Raw genomic sequence first — 24419 nt, forward strand, 5'->3', positions numbered from 1 at the left:
AGCTATTATGGGACGCAACTAAAATTTCCGAGGCTTCACCTGAGCTCATGTCTATGAAAGCACGTTCGAAACAAAATATATTTAAAGTGAAATAGGCTGTGCGCAGTGGCTCAAGGCTGTAATCTCAGCATTTTGGGAGGCTGAGGTGGATGGATCACCTGATGTCACATTTTTTATTCTTTCATTTCCATTTATCTTATTTTTTAGATGAAAGCAATATTTGTGCAGACAGTACTGAAAAAATTCAAAATAGTGGAAGTCTTCCCTTTTCCATTAAATCCCACTCCCGTTATGCTTTTAACCATTTTTTTTTGTTTTTAGGGTTTTATTGTTGTTGTTCCAAAAGTCTAAAAATATTATACTATGCCTTTCTCTATATTTTTTCAACTCAAAAAAAATATTTCTTAACTTTCTGCTAGATAAGAAATTTAGGTCATTTTCCACCTGTCCTAGACTTTGATTTCTATCAGTTACATTTTTGTTCCTAATTTTGCTGTTATTTTTAACTTTTTATTATAAATTTCTGTTTATTGACCTATCACTTTTAGACAGTACATTTGGCCCTTCATGTCTGTGGATGACTTATCTTTGGTTTCAACCAATCTTGGATCAAAAATATTCAGGAAGGCCGGGCGCGGTGGCTCACGCTTGTAATCCCAGCACTTTGGGAGGCCGAGGCGGGCGGATCACGAGGTCAGGAGATCGAGACCAGGGTGAAACCCCGTCTCTACTAAAAATACAAAAAATTAGCCGGGCGTGGTGGCGGGCGCCTGTAGTCCCAGTTACCCGGAGAGGCTGAGGCAGGAGAATGGCGTGAACCCGGGAGGCGGAGCTTGCAGTGAGCCGAGATTGCGCCACTGCACTCCAGCCTGGGCGACCGAGCAAGACTCCGTCTCAAAAAAAAAAAAAAAAAATATTCAGGAAAAAAGGATGGTTACATCTGTACTGAACATGTACAGACTTTTTTCCTTGTCAGTATTTCCTAAACAGTATAGTATAACAACTATTTTATAGCATTTGCCATATATTAGGTATTGTAAGCTAGAAATGATTTAAAGTACATAGGAGGATGTGTATAGGTTATATGCAAATACTATGCCATTTTATATAAGAGACTTGAGCATTCTCGGATTTTGGTATCTGCAGGGGATCCTGGTACCAACCCCCTACGGATACTGAGAGACAACTATATTTCCTCACTTCCTGGTTTTTCAGAAAAAGATATAACACCCATCCCTTTCCTTTTGAGATTTAAAAGCCAAACCTTGCCTTTGTTTTTCCCTCCTCCCTTCCTAGCCTTTGTTTTCTTTTTTCCTTTTTTTTGAGACGGGATTTTGCTTTTGTTGCCCAGGCTGGAGAGCAATGGCGCCATCTTGGCTCACTGCAACCTCCGCCTCCTGGGTTCAAACGATTCTCCTGCCTCAGCCTCGCAATTAGCTGGGATTGTAGGCACCTGGAACCATGCCTGGCTAATTTTTGTATTTTTAATAGAGACAGGGTTTCACCATGTTGGTCAGGCTGGTCTCCAACTCCTGACCTCAGGTGATCCACCCCCCTGCCCCTTGGCCTCCCAAAGTGATGGGATTACAGGCATGAGCCGCTGAGCCCGGCCCCAGCCTTTGTTTTTTGTTAGTACTATTAAATTCCCAGAGCAAAGCTTTCAAATTTCTGAGGAATTTATAATTCCACATGTAAACTTTCAATCAGGAACAAAGACAAGCCATTTTCAAGATTTATAGCATTTATATAATGTTTTATAACTCTTCTAACGTTTCCTGTGCTTCTACAGGAAAATCTAGAAATTGAGTACTAATAGCCACTCTTTTAAATATGTATGTTGACATGAGTATTAGTTACTATAGAACCAAGTACTGTGGAGCCATAGAGGAACTTTACTTCTGTTAAACCTGTGATCCTTAAAAAAGAAATATAACAGTCAGCTGGGCACAGTGGCTAATGTCTGTAATCCCAGCACTTTGGGAGGCCAAGGCGGGCGGATCGCCTGAGGTCAGGAGTTCGAGACCAGTCTGGCCAACATGGTGAAACCCCGTCTCTACTAAAAATGCAAAAATTAGCCGGACGTGGTGGTGGGCACCTGTAATCCCAGCTACTCGGGAAGCTGAGGCAGGAGAATTGCTTGAACTCAGGAGGCGGAGGTTGCAGTGAGCCAAGATCGTGCCATTGCACTCCAGCCTGGGTGACAAAGTGAGACTTGGTCTCAAAAAAAAAAAAAAAAGAGACATATAACAAAGTCCTGCTTGAATGAGGAAAGCTCACTGAAGTTATTTTTTAAATTTAATATTATAATGGGTTCTCATCTTGTAGCCATTCAGCTTGTCTTGGTAGACTTTCTGGAGTCTTGGCCTGCCCTTTCTAATTTAAGAAGCTTTGTAGACCTGTTACCCAGCTGTCGTCCTGGGATTACTTCACATTGTTCTCCTGGGTTAGATGTATTGTTATTTGGATCCCATGTTTTTCTCTTTTAGATACCTTTTTTATTTTACAGGAATACAGTCTTCAATAGTTGTTTCTGGAAGGATATGCTGGTGATTAAACTTTCTAAGTTCTTGAATGTTGAAAATGGCTTGTCTTTGTTCCTGATTGAAAGTTTACATGTGGAATTATAAATTCCTCAGAAATTTGAAAGCTTTGCTCTGGGAATTTAAAATACTCGGTGTGGTAATGAGAGGTCCATTGCAGATCTGATGGTTATTCTCTTGTAGAAGATTGTAATCTACAATTGTAGTCTACAATCTACGGGATTTGTTTACATTCTGAAAGGTTTCTCTGATTTTGTTTTTGAACTTCTCTATAAAATTTATTTCAGTAGTTATCTTTATAAGAGCTCTTCTATCATCTTTTTCATTTTTCTTTCTTTTTAAATAGCAACCTGTCCTTGATTTATGGGGAAATACCTTGAATTTCTCTGATGCTAATTTCTCTAGAGTTCTTGAGATACTTCTCTGAATTGGTGACTCTTAACAGTGGGTTCGTATTTAGGTATTCCATACTAATTTTTGTCTTTTAAATATTTAAGTTATTTGATAAGTACAAAAGATTATAACAGGTAAGGCGTATGTAAACAAACATACATGTAATTACCAACCAGTTTACTAATTCATTAGTATAACTTTAGCAGGATGCCCTTTCCTGATCACATCCACTGCAACCATGCCCACCTTCACCAGTGACAGTAGCCAGTGTGCTGAATTTTGGGTTCGTCATTCCTGGTCCGTCTTTATACTTTTAACATATATACATATGTAATATTTATTTATTTATTTTATTTATTTTTTTTTGAGACGGAGTTTTGCTCTTCTTGCCCAGGCTGGAGTGCAGTGACGCAATCTTGACTTACCGCAACCTCCTCCTGGGTTCAAGCAATTTTACTGCCTCAGCCTCCCGAGTAGCTGGGATTACAGGTGTGCACCACCATGCCCGGCTAATTTTTTTGTATTATTAGTTTTCACCATGTTGGCCAGGCTGATCTTGAACTCCCGACTTAAGGTGATCCACCCGCCTCGGCCTCCCAAAGTGCTGGGATTACAGGTGTGAGGCACTGTGCCCGGCCATCCATATTTCTTAAATCCAAATGTTTGAAAATGAAGAAAAAAAAACTGTAAAGTTTCACCAAACTTATCTTGCAGAAAAACCCTGACCTGCACTGATGTTGTAATCTTTGTTGATCTCACTTAGTGTGAATATTTGTATGTTTCACTGTAGAGATTCTAGGAATAGAATTGCTGGTATTTAAGAAGAATATGTGCATATTCACCAATATTGGATAATGTCAGATTATCTTCCAAAGAAGGTGGTGTCAGTCTTCTTTCTCTCCAGCAATGCAGAAGTTTTCATTATTCAGCTTTCTTGCTAACATCTACTTTTGTCACACTTCAAAAGGTTTTATCGGTTGGGCACAGTAGCTCACACCTGTAATCCTAGCACTTTGGGAGGCCATGGTGGGTGGATGACTTGAGACCAGGAGTTTGAGACCAGCCTGGGTAAAATGGTGAAACCCCATCTCTACCAAAACAAAACAAAATTAGGTGGGCATAGTGGCCCACACCTGTAGTCCCAGCTACTTGGCAGGCTGAGGTGGGAGGATCACCTGAAGCTAGGAAGTCAAGGCTTCAGTGAGCTGTGATCATGCCATTGCACGCCAGCTTGGGCAACAGAGTGAGACCCTGTCTCAAAAAAAAAAGTTTTTACCCGTGAGTATAAAATACCACCTTTTAGTTTTCATTTTCTTTTGCTAATGAGTTTGAGCATCTTTTACTATACTGATTAGCCATTCTCTTTTCTGAGATTCCTATTCATGTCTTTTGCCCAAGTTTGTACTAGATTTTTTAAAAAAATTATTTCTTAACTGATTTTTAATAGTTTTACAGTTGGATGCATGTGGTGCAAATTTCTCCTTTCAATTGGGCTCACTTTTAAATCATTTTTATTTTTATTTTTTGAGATGGAGTCTCACTCTGTAGCCCTGGCTGGAGTGCAGCGGCGTGATCTCAGCTTACTGCACCCTCTGCCCCCAAGGTTTAAGAGATTCTCCTGTCTCAGACTCCTGAGTAGCTGGGATTACAGGTACCTGCCACCATGCCCAGCTAATTTTTGTATTTTTAATAGAGATGGGGTTTCACCATGTTGGTCAAGCTGGTCTTGAACTCCTGACCTCAGGTGATCTGCCCACCTTGGTCTCCCAAAGTGCTGGGATCATAGGCATGAGCGACTGCATCCAGCCTTATGCATTTTTTGACGAGTACAAGTTCCTAATTTTTATGTGATTGCATTTATCAGGCTTTTCTTTATGGATAGTGCTTTTGAATCTTATTGAAGAAATTTTTCAACAGAGTTCTCGAAGATATTTTCTATTATTGTAAAAGTATAAGACATAGTTTTTTTATATTTTGTTTTTGTTTTTGTTTTTTTTACCTTTTCTCATTTAAGGTTTTAATCCACCTGGAGTTGATTTTGTATACAGTATGAAGTGGTGACCAAGATGCATGGTTTTTCCTCACAGAATAATAAATTGTTCCATCACCTTTCATGCAAATTTTTTTCTTCACTGGTTTGGATGCCATCACTCATCTGTGCTTTGGTTCTGGACTCCGAGCCGTTAGTCTGTTTTTATAGAAATTGTTAAAAAGTTACAGTAACTAAAGCAAGATGATGCTGCTGCTAGCATAAACAAACTTCTTACCTGGTGAGGTGGCTCAAGGCTGTAATCCCATCACTTTGGGAGGCCATGGTGGGAGCATCACTTGAGCCAGGAGTTCAAGACCAGCTTGGGCAACATGGTGAGACCCCATCTCTGTGTAAGATAATATTTTTTATAATAAAAACCAAACTTCTTTTGATATGTAACATACACACAGAAAGTACACAGATCGTGAAATTATAGCTGGATGAATTTTCTCAAAATAATAATCATGCAGGTCAAGAAAGAGAACATTACCAGCACTCTAAATATTCCCCTCCCCAGTGGCTAACCTCATTCTTCCAAAAGCGACCTACTATCCTAACTTTAACAGATTAGTATTGCCTGTTTTTGAACTTTATATAAATGGAACCTGTATAGTATATATACAGTTGCCCCTTGGTATACCTGGGGGATTGGTTCTAGGATCCACCCTCCCAATAGGAAAATCATGTATACTCAAATCCTGAAGTTGGCCCTGCAGAACCCATGTACAGGAAAAGTTGGCCCTCTGTATATGTGGGTTTCACATCCTGCAAATGCCGTATTTTTGATCTGCATTTGGTTGAAAAAAAAATATGCATATAAGTGGACCTGCACAGTTCAAACCAGTTGACGGATACAGTTGACCTTTGACTAACACAGGTTATTGTTATTGGATAATGAATAACAATAACTATATGTTATTGTTATGCAAAGGTCAACTGTATCCTGTTTCTGTATATGTATTCTGTTGTTTCTGCCTTTTTTTCTGTTTCGTTTGCCAGATTCATCCTTATTGTGTTGTCTGTAGTTGTAGTTGGTTCATTCCCTTTTGCTAGTGATATAGTAGAGTTCCAGTTGCTCCATATCCTTATCCACCCTTTTAATTTTAGACACTCTGGTGAATGTGTAGTAGTTTTAATTTGCATTTCCCTAATAAGTAATGGTGTCAAGCTCCTTTGAATGTGCTTATTGGCCATTTGGGTTTCTTTTGTAAAGTGGCTTGCCAAGTCTTTTACTCATTTTTATATTGGGACATCTGTCTTTTCCATACTGATTCGTAGGAGTTCATTATACATCTTGGAAACCATCTCTTGCTGGTTATGTTTTGCAAATACCTTCTCTTGTTTCCCCTGCCTTATGAGTCTATTCAGAGTTCTGCTGGACTTTTAACCTCTCCATTGCCCTTTTCCATTGGCAAATATCTCCAGGGAAGGCATCAAGAGACTCAGCTTTGCAGGCTCTCCTTCTTTTCACAGTCTTGGTATCTCAGGTCCTTACTGCCTTTGTAGTGCCTCCTGCATTCACACAGATTTTTGTTTTTTAATATTATATTCAGTTGTTAAGTTCTCACAGGGAGGGTTGGTCTGAAGCAGTCTAGTCAGTCATTGAGGGACACAGAAGTAACACAAGTCCTCCTGGCTTGTAGTTGTTCAAGGAACTTCTTGATTGTTTGCTTCTCCGTGTAATTTTAGAATCATATTTTCATGTTATACACCCCCCCCCACACACACACACATACATTTTGTTGGTATTTTGATGGGAAATGCACTGAATCTGTAAATTCGTTTGGAGAGAATTACATTTTGCTGCTAGGTTTTCTTAACCACAATCATTGTAATCTCCATTTCTTTAAGGTTTTTTACAATGTCTTTCAATAAAGTAATGCAAATATTTTGTTAGATTTATTTCTAACAAATTATTTTTATAGCAAATCATAAATATTAACTTTTTATAATTTTACTTTGCTGGTGTATGGAAGTACAGTTTGTATAACAACCTTGCTATACTCCTAATTGTGATAAATTATCTTTAGATTTCTTTTGGATTTTTCTGTGCAGACAGTCCTATCTGTGAATAATGACCTCTTTGTTTCCTCCTTTCCAATTCTTATGCTTTTTTTTTTCTTTCTTTTTCTTGTCTTAATGTGCTGGCTAGGATCTCCAGTACAATGTTGAATAGAAGCTGTGATGGGGGCATCCTGATCTTGTTCCTGATTTTAAAGGGAATGCTTTCAAAGTTTCACAGTTAAGTATGATGCTTGCTGTGGGTTTATTATAGATAATCTTTTCAGGTTAAGGATGTTCCCTTTCTTAGTTTGCTAATTAAAAAATCATGAATTAATTTTATCAGAAGCTTTTTCTGCATCTTTTAAGAAAATTATATATTTCTCTTTTGTAATCTGTTAACATGCTGAGTTATATTAATTTTTTCCCAATATTTAAACAAACTTTGTGTTGTAAGTATAAATTCAACCCTGATCTATCTGTTCCTTTTTTTCACTGGGCTCAGTTTGGAGATATTTAGTTTAGGATTTTTTGTCTCTAATAATGAGTAAAACCAGCCTATAGTTAAAAAATATACCTTTTCTCTTCTGGAAGAGTTTATGTAACATTAGAAAGATCTATTTCTTAAATATTTAGTAGAACTTGCTTATAAAATTATTACTATTGTTTCCTTTGAGGAATGCTTCAATTGCTTTGGTTGTAGGACTGTTCATATTTTCAAGTTTCAAACCTGTTTAAGTAGTTCCTACTTTTATAGAAAGTTGTTCATTTCATCCACATTCTTGAATTTGTAGCATTTAGTTGTTAATCTCTTATTTTCAGTTACTTGTAGTTAATATCCCCTTGTCTTTTTTTAAAATGCCTTATTTTTTTCTTGATAATTTTTGGCTAAAAGTTTGCCAATTTTTAAAGATTTTTCAGAGAATCAAGTTTTTGATATTGTTTACGCTCTTTAGTGTATTCTTCCCGTTTCATTGATTTTTGCTCTTCTTATATTTCTTTTGGAGTTCTGTTCTTTTTTTCTAATTTCTTAAGTTGGGTGCCTGTCATTTTCAGCATTTTAACATGGTTATTTAAGATCATAAAATGTCTGCGTATTGCCTCCTTGTTATATGTTTTGATGTGTAATATTTCCGTTATTTTTACTTGTATTTTTCTGTTTTCCATTGTGAATTCTTTAACTTATGAGCTATTTAAAAATTTAATTTCCAAACATATGAGAGTTCCTCTAGTTGATTTGGCTGTTGATTTGTAATTGCATTTTGGTTAGGCAGCCTGTTTGTGTGTGGTGCCGATTGGTGTGTATAATGCCAATTCTTTGAAATATGTTTAGACTATTAAAAATGTGGTCCATTTTAATAATTTTTATTTGTATATGAAGCGACTGTATTGCCTGGTTTTTGGTGCAGTTTATATATGTCCATTATGTAGGCTTGTTAACTATGTTGTTCAAATCTCATATCTTTATTTTTTGAGAGCAGAGTTGATCTTTTACTAGAATTTTGTTTTGTTTTTCATTTTTCTTTGTAGTTCTATCGATTTTTAAACCATATTTTAACATTATTACTAGCACATGAAAGCACCGTAATCCTGTAATCTTAGCACCTCGGGAGGCTGAGGTGGGAGGATCACTTGAGCCCAAGAGTTTGAGACCATCCTGGGTACCATAGTGAGACCCCCATCTCTTTTTCTTTTTTTTTTTTTTTTTTCCGAGACGGACGGAGTCTTGCTCTGTCACCCAAGCTGGAGTACAATGGCGCAATCTCGGCTCACTGCAACCTCCGCCTCGCGAGTTCAAGTGATTCTCCTGTTTCAGCCTCCTGAGTAGCTGGGACTACAGGTGCCTGCCACCATGCCCGTATTTTTAGTATAGGTGGTATTTCACCATGTTGGCCAGGCTGGTCTTGAACTCCTGATCTCAGATGATCTGCCCACCTGGGCCTCTCAAAGTGCTGGGATTACAGGTGTGAGCCACCGCACCCGGCCTTCTAGGTTATTTTTCTTTTTGTCAGTTTTGCCTAATTTAAAAAATTTCTCCTTGCCCTTACATTTTTGTGTCCTTTTATTTCAGTTTTATCTCTTTTGAATATAATGCCATTGAATTTTAAGAAAATTAAAAATCTAGTCTGATAGTCTTACTCCTTGTAGTTTTAATTAAAGTTTTAATGAAGATAATTGTCAATTCACTTGCATTTCCAGGAAATAATACAGAGGCATTCCGTATACTCTTTCTCTAGTTTTTTTCAGAGTTAACATCTTAAAGACCATAGTACAGTATCACAACCAAGATATTGACATTAACACAATCAAGATATAGACCATTTTATCACCATAAGGATCCCTCTCTCCAAAGTATTGTTATTTTATAGTCACACTTGTTCCTGTCTCATCCAGTTCCCTCACTCTCTGGGGCCTACTCATCTTTTTCATTTCTATGATTTTTGTCTTTTCAAAAATATTACATAAATAGAATCACACAATGTGTAACCTTTTGGGTCTGGCTTTTTCATTCAGCATAATTCTGGAAATTCATCCAAGTTGTTGTGTATAAACAGCTCATCCCTTTTTATTGCTGAATAGTTTTCCATGATATGAATTCACTATAGTTTGTTTAACCATTCACCTGTTGAGGGACATCTGGGTTGTTTCAGTTTTTTGATAATTATGAATAAAAATGCTATGAAGATTTGTGCATAGGTTTTTTTGGTAAACTTACGTACACATCTTTCTCGGAGATAAATGCCCAGGAGTGCAGTTGCTGGGTTGTGTGGTCATTGTATGTATAGTTTTTAAAGAACTTGCTAAACTGTTTTCCAGAGTGGCTGTACCATTTTACATCCCTACCAGCAATGTATGGAGTGATCCAGTTTCTCTGCATCCTCGCCAGCATTTGGTGTTATCAGTGTTTTTCATTTTAGCCATTCTGGTAGGTATCTAGTGATATCTCAGTGAGGTTTTTATTTGCATTTCCCCAATGGCTAATGATGCTGAACATATTTTTGTGTGCTTATTTGCCATCTGTATATCCCAATCCATGACATGTCTCTTTGTGTCTTTTGTCCTTTTTCTAATTGAATTCTTTTTCTTTTCCTGTTGAGTTTTCAGAGTTCTAAGTATATCCTGGTTAGTAGTCCTTTGTCAGATATGTGTTTGCAAATATTAATATTTTCTTTGAGTCCGTTGATTGTCTTTTTATCCTTTTAAAGGAGTCTTTTGCGTAGCACAAGTTTTAGTTTGTGTGAAGTCCAGTATGTCATATTTCCTTTTATGGATCTTGCTTTTAGTGTCAAATCTAAGAACTCTGCCTAGTCTTAGATCCTGAATATTTTCCTGCTTATTAAAAAAAAGTTTTATAGTTTTATTTTTACGTTTGACTCTGTGATCCATTTGGAGTTATTTTTGTATAAGGTATGAGACTTAAGTGGAAGTTCATTTTTCTGTCTATGAGTGTCCAGTTGATCCAGCACCATATATTGAAAGGCTGTCTTTCTTCCACTGAGTTAATTTACACCTTTATCAAAAATTATTTGGGTGTATGTGTATATGTCTATTTCTGGGTTCTGTATTCTGTTTGCTTGATCTATGTGTCTACCCGTCCACTAATACCATGCAGTTTGTCAGTCCTAGCTAAGTTGTAAAATGGGATAGATTGATTCCTCTACCTCTGTTCTTTTTAAAAATTGTTTTGGCTGTTCTATTAATATTTCTTTTGCCTTTTCATATACATTTTAGAGTAATCTCATCTATATCTACAAAAATCTTGCTGGAATTTGGATAGGAATTATGTTAAACCTATATATGAGTTTGGGGAAAGTTGACATCTTTACTATGTTGAGTTTTCCAATCCGTGAAGAATGTATTTATTTAGGTTTTCTTTTCTCTTTTTTTTTTTTTTTTTTTGAGACACAGTTTTGCTTTTGTTGCCCAGGCTCACTGCAACCTCTGCCTCCCGGGTTCAAGCGATTCTTCTATCTCAGCCTCCTGAGTAGCTGGGATTACAGGCATGTGTCACCATGCACGGCTAATTTTTTTTGTATCTTTAGTAGAGACGGGGTTTCTCCATGTTGGTCAGACTGGTCTCGAACTCCTGGCCTCAGGTGATCTGCCCACCTCAGCCTCCCAAAGTGTTGGGATTACAGGCGTGAGCCATCGTGCCTGGCCTTTAGATTCTTAGTTTTTTTTTTTTTTTTTTCCAATGTTTTGTAGTTTTCAGCATATAAGTCCTGTACATGTTTGTTACATTTTTACATATGTATTTCAGTTTTCTTTGGAGTGTTATAAATGGTGATGTTTTTAACTTGTTTTCACATGTTCATTTTTAGTGTATAAAGATGTGATTGGTTTTTGTGTGTTGATTTTATATCCTGGGACCTTGCTGAACTCACAAGTTCTAGCAGTTTTTGTAGATTTGTTTTGTAGATTTGTTGAGATTTTCTGTGTAAACAATCATTCCATCTACAAATATAGTTTTATTTTTTCCTTTCAACTCTTACTCCTTTTATTTCCATTTCTTGTCTTATTCTGCTAGGTAGAACTTTTAGTACTGTATGGAGTGAGTGGTGATAGTAGGCATCTTTGCCTCAGTCCCAATGTTAGAGGGAAAGCAATCTTTCACCCCTGAGTATAATATTGGCTTAATTTTATTTTGTTGGCAGACCTGTTTATCAAATTGAGGAAGCTCTCCTCTATTCTTGTTTTTGAGGGTTTTTAAATCATGAACAGGTGTTGAATTTGTGAAAAGCGTTTTCCACATTGATTGATTTGATAATATGATTTGGTTTTTTGTAACTGTTAATATGATGTATTTTATAGATCTCAAAACAAATACACAGATAAGACACAGTGAAAATGCTGAGCAGCAGTGGCATGTAATGAACCAGCCATGCATACTGGAATAAACTCCACTTGGTCATGGTGCATAATGACCATGGTGTTTAATTCTTTTTATATGTTGCTGAATTTTATTGGCTAATATTTTGTTAACGATTTTAACATCTGTATTCATGATGAATATTGGTTTGTAGTTTAACTTTTTTTTGGAGACAGTTTCACTCTTGTTGCCCAGGCTGGAGTGCAATGGCATGATCTTGGCTCACCACAACCTCCGCCTCCCAGGTTCAAGCGATTCTCCTGCCTCAGCCTCCTGAGTAGCTGGGAGTACAGGCATGTGCCACGGCTAATTTTGTATTTTTTGTAGAGATGGGGTTCTCCATGTTGGTCAGGCTGGCCTGGAACCCCTGACCGCAGGTGATCTGCCTGCCTTGGCCTCCCAAAGTGCTGAGATTACAGGTGTGAGCCACTGCACCTGGCCTGTAGTTTAATTTTTTGTGTTGTCTTTGTTTTGTTTTGATATCATGGTAATATTAGTTTCATAAAATGGATTTGGAAATGTTCTCTCATCTTCTATTTTCTGGAAGAAATTATATTGAATTGTTGTTAGTTCTTCTTTATTTTTATTTTTTAATATTATTTCAGACAGAGTTTCGTTCTTATCACCCAGGCTGGAGTACAATGGCACGATGTCGGCTCACCGCAACCTCGCCTCTAGGGTTCAAGTGATTTTTCTGCCTCAGCCTCCTGAACAGCTGGGATTACAGGCACCTGCCACCGGGCCCAGCTAATTTTTGTATTTTTAGTAGAGATGGGGTTTCACCATCTTGGCCAGGCTGGTCTCGAACTCCTGACCTCATGATTCACCCGCCTCGGCCTCCCTAAATACTGAGATTACAGGTGTGAGCCACTGTGCCCAGCCTCTATTTTGTGTTTTTTTCAGATGAGGTCTTACTCTGTCATCCAGGCTGGGAATATTGGCATGATTATAGCTCACTGCAGCCTCAAACTCCTGGGCCCAGGGTATCCTCCTGCCTCAGCCTCCTAAGTAATCAAGACTACAGGTGAGCACCACCAAGCCGTGGTAATTAAAAACAATTTTTTTTTTTTTTTGGTAGAACCTGGATTTTACTTTGTTTCCCAGTCTGGTCTTAAACTCCTGGCCCAAGTGATCCTCCTGCCTCAGCCTCCCAAATAGCTAGGATTACAAGGTTGGAGCTACTGTGCCTGCCTATATTATCTTTTTTTTTTTTTTTTAAAGACGGAGTCTCACACTGTCACCCAGGCTGTAGTGCAGTGGCGTGATCTCGGCTTACTGCAACCTCCGCCTCCTGGGTTTAAGCGATTCTCCTGTCTCAGCCTCCCCCAGTAGCTGGGATTACAGGCTCCCACACCACACCCAGCTAATTTTTTATTTTTTGTAGAGACTGTGTTTTACCATGTTGGCCAGGCTGGTCACGAACTCCTGACCTCAAGTGATTCGCCTGCCTCGGCCTCCCAAAGTGCTGGGATTTCAGGCGTGAGCCACCATGCCCAGCCAATTTTTGTATTTTTAGTAGAGACAATGTTGGACCATGTTGACCAGACTGATCTCAAACTTCTGGCTTCAAGTGATCTGCCCACTTGGCCTCCCAAAGTGCACCCTTGCACCCTACTACCAATTTATATGCCTTCATTGCTCAGCATTTTCATTCCATCTTATTTATTTTTATGTTTTTCCTGATGCTGTCAGGATGAGATCTGTGTTTTCTTAACCTCACAAATTTGATACTGCTATTTCATATAGTAAAGGTTTGTTTAGTTGACTACCTCCCTCCCCACATTTGTTTTCTGTGAAAAACGGACATCATTCTGTGATCTTAGTACTCATTCTGGGCCCAGCATGGTGGCTTATGCACTTTTAGAGGCCAAGGCGGGAGCATCACTTGAGCCCAGGAGTTTGAGACCAGCCTGCAAAACATAATGAAATCTCATCTTTACTAAAATTTAAAAAATTAGCAGGCATGGTGGTGTGTGCTTGTAGTCCCAGTTACACTGGAGGCTGAGGCAGGAAGATCACTTGAGCCCAGGAGTTTGAGGCTGCAGTGAGCAGTGTTTGCACCACTGCACTCTGGGCAGCTGAGCCAAGACCCTGTCTCAAATAACAACAAATACTCATTCCTCTAGATTACTCTGGTTCGGCAGTGGTGAGCTTTTTGTATTTCACTTTCATTGAGTATGTTAGGCCTGCCTTTGTCTTCAGGACTTTTGCATTTGCTATGGAATGCCTTGGAATGCTTTTCCTCAGATATCCATAGAGTGCTTTCCTCCTGCTTCAGTTACTTATTCAGTTACTATTTCAGCAAGGCCTTTCCCCTTTAAAATGGCAGATTCTCTACTTCTTCACTTTTTGTGTCCCTTCCTCCTTTGTTTTTGTTCGTTTTATTCATCATGACTTGCCATATTATATGTTTTATTTAATTCTTTATTAAGGTTTTGGTCTGTTAAGCTCTCCAAATCATTAACCAGTCGTTGGAATTTTTTTATATTTATAACTTGGAAACAATTGATACCTTTTCAGTGTTGAGTATTTTTATCTAGTAACATGCATGATACAGTCTCTTTAATTTATTCAAAGCTTTTTTTTTTTTTTTTTTTTGAGATGGAGTCTCACTCTGTCATCCAGGCTGGAGAGCAGTGGTGCAATCTCGACTAACTGCAACCTCTGCCTCCCAGATTCAAGCGATTTTCCTGCCTCAGCCTCCCAAGTAGCTGGGATTACAGGCACCCTCCCACCACGCCCGGCTAATATTTGATTTGTATTTTTAGTAGAGACGGGGTTTCACCGTGTCGTCCAGGCTGGTCTCGAACTTCTGACCTCAGGTGATCCACCTGCCTCAGCCTCCCAAAGTGCTGAGGTTACAGGCGTGAGCCACTGCACCTGGCCTCAAAGCTTCTTTTATTCTGTAGTTTTTTAATGTACCTCTTGCAGAATTTTATTTATTTATTTATTTATTTATTTATTTATTTTGAGACGGAGTCTCGCTCTGTCACCCAGGCTGGAGTGCAGTGGCGCAATCTCGGCTCACTGCAAGCTCTGCCTCCCGGGTTCACGCCATTCTCCTGCCTCAGCCTCTCTGAGTAGCTGGGACTACAGGCGCCCGCCACCACGCCCGGCTAATTTTTTTGTATTTTTAGTAGAGACAGGGTTTCACCGTGGTCTCGATCTCCTGACCTCGTGATCCGCCCGCCTCGGCCTCCCAAAGTGCTGGGATTACAAGCGTGAGCCACCGCGCCCGGCCCAGAATTTTAAAATTTATTCTTTTGCATTTTATGTTTCTGTGTTAGGTTTTTTTAATACTCTTTTTCAGTCATTTGAAAATGTATTTGATATATGGAAAATTCAATGTTTTGCCTTAATACTATTGGGTTAAATTTTTCAGTGGATTGTCTTATATTTCTAATATAGAGAGTCTTGTCATTTGTAAATAGTAAATGTTACTTTTAAAAAATTTGTATTGCCTTGCCAGGCATGGTGGCTCATGCCTGTAATCCCAGCACTTTGGGAAACTGAGGTGGGTGGATCACTTGAGGCCAGAGTTCAAGACCAACCTGGCCAACATGGCAACCCTGTCTCTACTAAAAATACAAAATTTAGCCGGGTATGGTGGTGTGTGCCGGTAATCCCAACTATTTGGGAGGCTGAGGCACAAGAATCCCAGAGGCAGAGGTTGCAGTGAGCCAAGATGCTGCCACTGCACTCCAGCCTGGGTGACAGAGTGAGATTCTTTCTCTCAAAAAAAAAAAAAAGAAATTTATATTGCCTTGGTGTAGTAGCTCACACCTGTAATTCCAGCACTTTGGGAGGTCAAGGTGGAAGGATCACTTGGACCCAGAAGTTTAAGACCAGCCTGCACAACACAGGGAGACTCTGTCTCTACGAAAAGTAAAAATTAGCTGTGCTGGCCTCCCAGCTACTCTGGAGGCCGAGGTGGGAGGATCACTTGAGCCTGGGAGGTTGAGGCTGCAGAGAGCCAAGATCGTGTTGCTACACTCCAGCTTGGGCAATAAAGCGAGATCCTGTCTCAAAAAAAACCCCAAAATTATATTGCCTTGTATTATCTAGAATTTTTGGAATACTGTCAAATGACAGAACATAGTATACATTTTAGAAGTCTTAGCTTTGTGATTTAGTGTTTCATTTTTAGTATTTTAGCTATTGCTTTCTGACAGATACCAGTTATCGTGTTAACAGAATTTCCTTCTATTCTTGTTTATTGAGAGATTTCATCAGGAATGAATAGAATTTTATCAAATGCCCTTGTAGCATTTAGCCCATTAATCATATGGCTTTTCTACTCAAACCAAAAATCTTTTTGCATTTTCTCTCTTTATCAGTTGTCAGAATAATGATGAATTTTTCCCTTAACATCCTTTAAAGGAGATCAGTGATTTTTAAAGTATTATTATGAATAAAATGAAACATTACTATATTTAATCGGTTTGAATCCAATGCAATTATTATTCTTTTTGATGCTCAAATTTTCTCATCTTAGGCTACTAGGAGCCCATTCTGGATGTTTTCTTTGCCCTTCTGACAAGGCCCCTGTGATCTTTGATAGCTTCTCTGTTTTCTGGTGCGATAAAATGTTACAGGCTCATCTTGTGCATTTCCTGCCCCAGACCTGCAGTCAGCCGTTTATTTCCCCAAGGAGTCTGGGTTTCTTTTATGGGAAATAGTATTTATGCCATAATCACTTTTTTACCTCACCTTCAGACTAACAGTTTTTGTTTAATGAAATCTAGAGTACCTTTAGATTACAGAAAACTTGGGAAGATAGTAGAGTCCCCACATGCCCCACACCCAGTTTCCCCTGTTCAAGCAAACTTTTGAGTTATCGAAACATTCTTAAATTTACAATGATAGAAAATTCTGTGTCCCCAGTACACAGCTTCAGAAGTTAATCAACTCCAGTCTTTTGTCATATATGTCCCCATCTACTTCCCCCGAATTATTTAAAAGGAAACTCCATATATTGTGTAATTTTATACGTACTCAATCTTGTGACTGTAAGGATAGAAATAATCTTAACCAAGTAATTAATTTATGTTAAACCATTCTTATATTGGTAGATTTAACTGTATTGGGTGCATTGAGGACTTTCATGTCTACACTCATAGGAAATGTTGATGTGTTAATATTGGTTTATGAATTGTGTTACACAAAGACTTCTTACAAGTCCATGTTGAGAAATGAGAAAGAATGTATGGTATACTAGGCCCACCATTTAATAGGCTTTTGCCCAAAAGTTTGGTTGGATAGGGTGGACTTCTCCCTGCTGAAGTTTGAAAACCAGTAATTTGCATGTTTTTTGAATTTTGTGTTTTGTGTTCATCATTTTTCTATATTTGTCTTCTAACTCGTATGTATTTGACTCCCTGGCTTTTATTCTCTTGAACAGTTTAAGGAACAGAATTCCATCCTTTCCTTGAAAGCTTGATGGAATTTATTCATGAAGCTGTCTTGTTTGGGTAGATGTTTTTGGATGTGGAGGGAGGACAAAACAATATACCTCTTCTTGAATCAGATGGAGTAATTTATATTTTTCTAGGAAACCACTTTTATCTATATTTATTAGAATATATAGTTGCCTGCACTATTTTCTTTGTTCAAAGAAATTTGTTTAGTTTTTTGGTCTTTTTTTTTTTTTTTTCATTTATAAGACTATACATTTGTCTACTTTCGCTTTTGTGGGTCTGACTTCACTGCATTTTGCTTTCTAATTAATTTTTTTTTTTTTTTTTTTTTGCTTTTTTGTTTTTACCCTGTAATGCTTCCCCAGCCCTTTTGGTTTATTTTATTATTACTTTTTTACTTCCTTAATTGACTATTTTAAATCTTTGTTGTATAATAATAGAAGCATTTAGAGAGATGTTTTCCCTGAATTTGGAATGTAGCATTTTCTTTATTGTTTCTTTTAACAGTTGATTTTCAATTTGATTTCTTTAGCCTAGGAGTTATTGTAATCGTTATCTTGTAAGGGAGAAATCCATTAGTCTCTCAAATAAAAGTGGATTTAATTATAGGGATTACATGATTTCACCAGGAATACAGGACCAGGAACTGGGGCCTCCAATGACCTTTGAAAAGAGTAAGCAGTTAGGAATTAAGGTATCTTTCTGGCTTGCCACATAGTTCCTCTTATGTATGGCATTAGCTTGGTCACTCTTTTTTGAGGGATTATGTTAATCTGGTAGTTTTTCTTTATTCCTACTTATAAATGAAGATGTAGATGATTATTATTCTTCTTTGAGATGGTCTTGCTCTGTCACCCAGGCTGGAGTGCAGTAGTGTGATCTCTGCTCACCTCAACCTCCACTTCCCGGCTTCAAGCATTTCTTCTGCCTCAGCCTCCCTAGTAGCTGGGATTACAGGTACAAGCCACCACACCCGGCTAATTTTTGTATTTTTAGTAGAGATGGGGTTTTGCCTTGTTGGCCAGGCTGTTCTTCAACTCCTGACCTCAGATGCTCCGCCTGCTTCGGCCTCCCAAAGTGTTGGGATTACAGCCCACGGTGAGCCACCTTGTCCGTCCTGAGGTAGATTATTTTAATATTGTAGCTGGAGTAGGCAATATTAATAATGCAATTTGTCAGTTGCCCTCAGCAGCTTCTCGTCTTCTCCTGTATTATATACGTCATAGCAGATGGGGATTCTACAGAGTTCATATTGACCTTTACCATGATTTCTAACCTTATTAGCACTTCCCCAAATTCTAGGCTGTTTTTGCAGTTTCTATCTCATGTTTTAGAATTGAAGAGCTATCTCAGGGAAATATTTTTATTCACTGGTGATTACCTGTAACTATCATGTATCATGTATACCTGTTTGATGAGGTTTTTTTTTTTTTTTTTTTTTTTCCCCCGAGATGGAGTTTCCCTCTCGTTGCCTAGGCTGGAGTGCAGTGGCATGGTCTCGACTCACTGCACCCTCTGCCTCCCGGTTTCAAGCGATTCTCCTGCCTCATCCTCCTGAGTAGCTGGGATTACAGGCACCTGCCACCATGCCTGGCTCATTTTTTTGTATTTTTAGTAGAGACAGGTTTTCACCATGTTGGTCAGGCTGGTCTCAAACTCCTGACCTCAAGTGATCCACCTACCTCAGCCTCCCAAAGTGCTGGGATTACAGATATGAGCCACTGCGCCCAGCCTAATGAGGTATTTTCTACCTAATGAGGTAGCCCCTTCAGCTTGCCTTCATCTTTGTATGTAGTGTTGCAATTATGTAATATCCCAGCTTTAAAATTTTTAATAGTTTTGTGTTTATTTTCGTTTGATAAAGCAACAAGGTTGACTTAAAACTCTGGTCTTAATTTATGTTAGTTTTTGTTTAGAATTTAGATTATGTATCTTTTTACACAATTAATTATGCCAACACATTTCTCTGTAGGGAAATTCCTCTGTAGAGCACATAGCAGTTTTAACTGAAGTAGGCTGACTTGGGAGCCTTTGAGAGGCAGCACAGTGGAGTGGAAAAACCGCTTGGAAAAAATTAGACTAAAGACACCGACATCAGAAGTTGGTGGAGAAAAACAACTGAAATCCATTCTTGGTAGTGTTCATAGCAGGCTAACCTTAACCCCCATGTGGGCTCTGGCGACCCTCTGTACTCACCACACCCACTCACTGTGGGGGAAGGGCCTGAAATTTGGTGGAAGACTAAGTTAAGAAAAAATAGGTATTACTTCTAGAGGAAGTGGGATCTGGTAAGGTTTGCCAAACAGCGTATTTGTAGACTTTTACTTAGTAAGCTGCTTTGAGATTATTTTATCAGTAAGTGCTAAATAAAGGAAAGGGATTTTTGTTTTTTGCTTTTTGAGATGGGGTCTCGCTCTGTCGCCCAGGATGGAATGCAGTGGCTCGGTCTTGGGTCACTGCAACTTCCACCTCCTGGGTTCAAGAAATTCTCCTGCCTCAGCCTCCCGAGTAGCAGGGACTACAGGCATGTACCACCACGCCTGGCTAATTTTTGTAATTTTAGTAGAGACGGGGTTTCACCATGTTGGCCAGGCTGGTCTTGAACTCCTGACCTCAAATGATCCACCCGCCTTGCCTCCCAGAATGCTGAGATTATAAGCGTGAGCTACCGTGCCTGGCCAAGGAGAGGGATTTTTTTGGGGGGTGTTTGTTATTTTAAAATAGAAATCGATGACCAGAGGGATGAAATGACTTTCCCAGGGTCCAAAGTCTTGGTGCTTGGGCTTGAACCAAAACTGCTGATTGCTGGCTTGAAGTTTTTCACAGGGCCCTTTTGACTTCATTACCTTTGGCTGTGTGTCCAGCAATACTTTATCTTTGCAGCATTTTGTAATGCAAAGACTGTCCCATCTACTGTTCAAAATTCTGTGATTCCACATTCATAGTCTAAGCTCTTATCTCTTTCTTACTTTTTGTTTGTCTATTTACAACAGCCCATAGAGCCAGCTGCATTAACATCCTTTGCCAAATAATGTTATCACTGGAAATATGAGATATGAGACCTCCTAGAAATTCCTTTGAGAGTCAAGCTTAGGTAGGGTGACTTTGTGCTTTGTTTTGTCATTTTCTGTAAAACAGCTTCCCTTAAAATGAATATCTGACAGTAAGTATAAGGAGTGAAGCAAAGTAGTGAATTCTGAGTTAGAAAAAAATCATAGTTATATCTGTGTGATTGCCTTTTTTAGTGTTAGTGTTCCACAATCAGTTGAAGTATTTACTAAGATCGAGGGAAAGATGCATCGTATTACTCGCTTGGGTAAACCCTTCCCAAGAAGCTGTTGTCTTCCGTTTAATGCATGAGATGTTGAGTAAGCTGTGACTGGTTTGTTATGAGATAGGCCAAAAGTTTTCTTGTTTTCCTTCTTTGTTGTCTGTACTGTAGAGGTGACACACATTTGTGGTATGTGTTGCTATTAGAGTATGATTTAGAGCTGCACTGTCCAGTGTGGTAGCTAGTGGCCACATGTGGCTCTTAAGCACTTGAAGTGTGGTTAGTCTAAATTTAGATGTATTGTAAGTATAAAATATACACCAGATATTGAAGACTTAGTATGAAAAAATAACCCACTGACACTTTAAAAAATGATTATTTTTAAATTACAAAAATTGATTGCGTGTTGAGATGAAAAGATAGTTTTGATATATTGGGTTAAATAACTATGTTAATGTAAATTATCATTATTATTATTATTATTTTCGAGACAGTCTTAATGTTGCCCAGGCTGGAGTATGGTGGCGTGATCACAGTTCACTGTAGCCTCGAATTCCTGGGCTCAAGTGATCCTCTCGCCTCAGTCTCCTGAGTGGCTCGGACCACAGGCACACACACCACCACGGCTGGCTAATTTTTAAATTTTTATAGAGACGGGGTGTTACTATGTTGTCCAGTGTGGTCTCAAACTCCTGGGCTCAAGTGATTCTCTTGTGTTGGCCTCCAAAAGCACTGGGATTATAGGTGTGAGCCACTGTTCCTGGCGTAGTTTTTTTTTTTTTTTTTTTTTTTTTTTGAGACGGAGTCTCGCTCTGTCGCCCAGGCTGGAGTGCAGTGGCGCAATCTCGGCTCACTGCAAGCTCCACCTCCCGGGTTCATCCCATTCTCCTGCCTCAGCCTCTCCGAGTAGCTGGGACTACAGGTGCCCGCCACCACGCCCGGCTAATTTTTTGTATTTTTAGTAGAGACGGGGTTTCACCGTGGTCTCGATCTCCTGACCTTGTGATCCGCCTGCCTCAGCCTGTAAGTTAGTTTTTTTAATGTGACTACTAGAAGGTTTAATGTGTGTCTTCTATTAATTTGTGTTGGACAGCACTGAATTACAGTATAAAATGGCTTGCCAGGATTACAATTTAATATTCTCTCACTTGGACATTATGAAATATGGCGACATATATAGTACACAAAGTACAGTTATGATAGTGTACATGGATTACTTTGGTATATTTAAATCTGTTTGCATTTTAGTAAACTAGCAAGTATTTATACCAACAAGTATTTAAAAACCATATAGGGTTTTAAACAATTGCTTCTGGGCTGTCCCAGACTTAAAAAGTACAGAGCAACTGCCCCACATTTCCACTCTACTGATGAGATGAGCAGGCTGAAAAGGAATCCCAAGTGACTGTGGAGTGTGTAGCACGGGCTGGGTTGGGGGAGTGATGAGGATGGGATGGGACACCAAACCACAGGTAGATCTCCTGGGTAGGTTTCTGACAGGGTTTTGGTCAGCTCCAGGTGTTCTTCCTTTTTCTTGCTAGATGGTGCATGTGTGGTATCTGACCCAAGTGTGATTTGTCTCTGAGTTCAGAATTGACGGGAAATCACTAAGTAGGTGGATTCCTGAGGCTGCAAGGGGTTAAAAGTATTCATTAAATTTTGCTGAAAAAATAGAAGGTGTGATGTGAAGCTGCAACTGCTTATAACCTTTGTTTTACACCCAAGCACAAGCCAGTAGAGTAGTGTGGAGGAAATGTTGCCCTTTAAGATTGATGACTGCTCATTTCCTTGCCCTTCAGAGGTCTTTTTCTCATTTGGATACCTAGCTGGGAATTTCAGTCATTTTAGAAGTTTGACTGACTGCTAAATAAGATGTATGTGATTTTTAGCTTTAATCTTTTTAAATGTCTTTATTATGTTGTTTGTTCCTTAATGTTTGAATTGGGGTAAAAAATTCATTGCATTTTGGATCACAGTTCTGACTTGATTTTTATGGATTTACTACTCAGCGTCAAAAGTTACACATCTAACATTGTGAAAATCTGATTTTTTGTTTGGTTAATTGGTGATAATTCTGTAACAAACATTACATTGCATATTGGGAGAGGTTGGTTTTGAAAAGGAGTATATTCATGGGTTATAGATTTTATAGTCATAAAGCAAATAACTGTTTACATTAGAGCATAATCAGATAATGAAGTGGTTAGTAGAAACCAATAGACTATAGATTACCAAAATTAAGATCTCATACAACAAAATATAATTAACACCATAACTTGAATGTAATTTTTACGGGATTGTCTTATGAATGGTAATGATTCTAAGTGGTATGTGAAATGCTGTTACTAGCACATGCCAGTTGATAGAATGCTGGAAAAATCACATTTTACATTATATTTTAGAAAGAATTTTTGTATGCTTGAGGGTGACTTGGCTTATGTTTTTTTTTCTTTCCTTTTAGAATATGGTTTCTAGTTTTAGGGTTTCTGAACTACAAGTATTACTAGGCTTTGCTGGACGGAATAAAAGTGGACGCAAGCATGACCTCCTGATGAGGGCGCTGCATTTATTGAAGAGCGGCTGCAGCCCTGCGGTTCAGATTAAAATCCGAGAATTGTATAGACGCCGATATCCACGAACTCTTGAAGGACTTTCTGATTTATCCACAATCAAATCATCGGTTTTCAGTTTGGATGGTAGCTCATCACCTGTAGAACCTGACTTGGCCGTGGCTGGAATCCACTCGTTGCCTTCCACTTCAGTTACACCTCACTCACCATCCTCTCCTGTTGGTTCTGTGCTGCTTCAAGATACTAAGCCCACATTTGAGATGCAGCAGCCATCTCCCCCAATTCCTCCTGTCCATCCTGATGTGCAGTTAAAAAATCTGCCCTTTTATGATGTCCTTGATGTTCTCATCAAGCCCACGAGTTTAGGTAAGTGTTAGAGAATTCAGTTTCTTCTGAACAAGGTAGTAAATGAAATGAGAGACCTTCAACTATTGATTAGTGATGTGCTATTAATATAGTAAAATTGAGGCATCAATGCTGAATGTTTGAATATACGGATAAAAATTCGTCAACCACGACTGAAATCTAATAGAAGATTTATTTCCTATCATTTGATCTTTCTTCTTTTCCAATTCTTTTATTGTGGTAAAATACACATAATATAAAAATCTATCATCCTGATCATTTTAAAGTGTACAGTTGAGTGGTATTATGTTGGTAATGTTGTGCAGCCATCACTGCCATCCATCTCCAGAACACTTTTCATCTTCTGAAACTGAAACTTTGTACCTATTAAACAATAGCTTTCCTTTCCTCCCCTCCTACTAGCCCCTGGCAGTTACCATTCTACTTCCACTGTCTATGATTTTGACTATTCCAAGTACCTCATGTCATTGGAATCGTACAGTATTTGTCTTATGACTGGCTTATTTCACTAAATGTAATGTCCTCAAGGTTCTAGCATGCTGTAGTTTATGTTAGAATTTCCTTCCTTTTAAAGGCTAAATAATACAATAGTATACATTTTTAAAGAAAAATAGTAATCTTTTGTTCACTCCACTACTCACCCCTCAATCTCACTTTCAAGAGGCAACAACCTTAATTATTTTAGCTGTTTCTTCTGGTTTTACTTCTATATTTCTGTGTTATAGGATACCACATTTTGCTTATCCATTGGACACTTGGGTTGCTCCCACGTTTTAGCTATTGCGAATAATTCTGTGGACACGGGTATACAAGTATCTCTTTGAGTCACTGCTTTTCAATTCTTCTGGCTGTATACCCACGAGTGGAATTGCTGGATCACATAGTCATTCTGTTATTAGTATTTTGAGGCGTCACTGTACTGTTTTCCATGGCAGCTGCACCATTTTACATTCCCTTCA

The 24419-nt window shown here is 38.6% G+C and overlaps 1 protein-coding gene across 8 annotated transcripts in view; it reads left to right on the forward strand.

Annotated features, from left to right (window-relative positions):
- Window positions 1–24419, forward strand: part of PIAS2 (protein inhibitor of activated STAT 2) — a 109378-nt gene that overhangs the window by 4385 nt on the left and 80574 nt on the right. For 6 of the 8 annotated variants that reach the window (XM_032152381.2, XM_032152382.2, XM_032152384.2 and 3 more), the window contains exon 2: window positions 22986–23460. In XM_032152381.2, the coding sequence (XP_032008272.1) occupies window positions 22986–23460 (475 nt within the window). Of the gene's footprint in view, window positions 1–7117; window positions 7207–9783; window positions 9893–22985; window positions 23461–24419 lie in introns of all 8 variants that reach the window. The other 2 variants (XM_032152383.2, XM_032152386.2) reach the window with 1 other exon arrangement.

This window comes from Hylobates moloch, unplaced genomic scaffold (assembly GCF_009828535.3).
Source record: "Hylobates moloch isolate HMO894 unplaced genomic scaffold, HMol_V3 SCAFFOLD_5, whole genome shotgun sequence".
Taxonomy (NCBI): Eukaryota; Metazoa; Chordata; class Mammalia; order Primates; family Hylobatidae; genus Hylobates; species Hylobates moloch.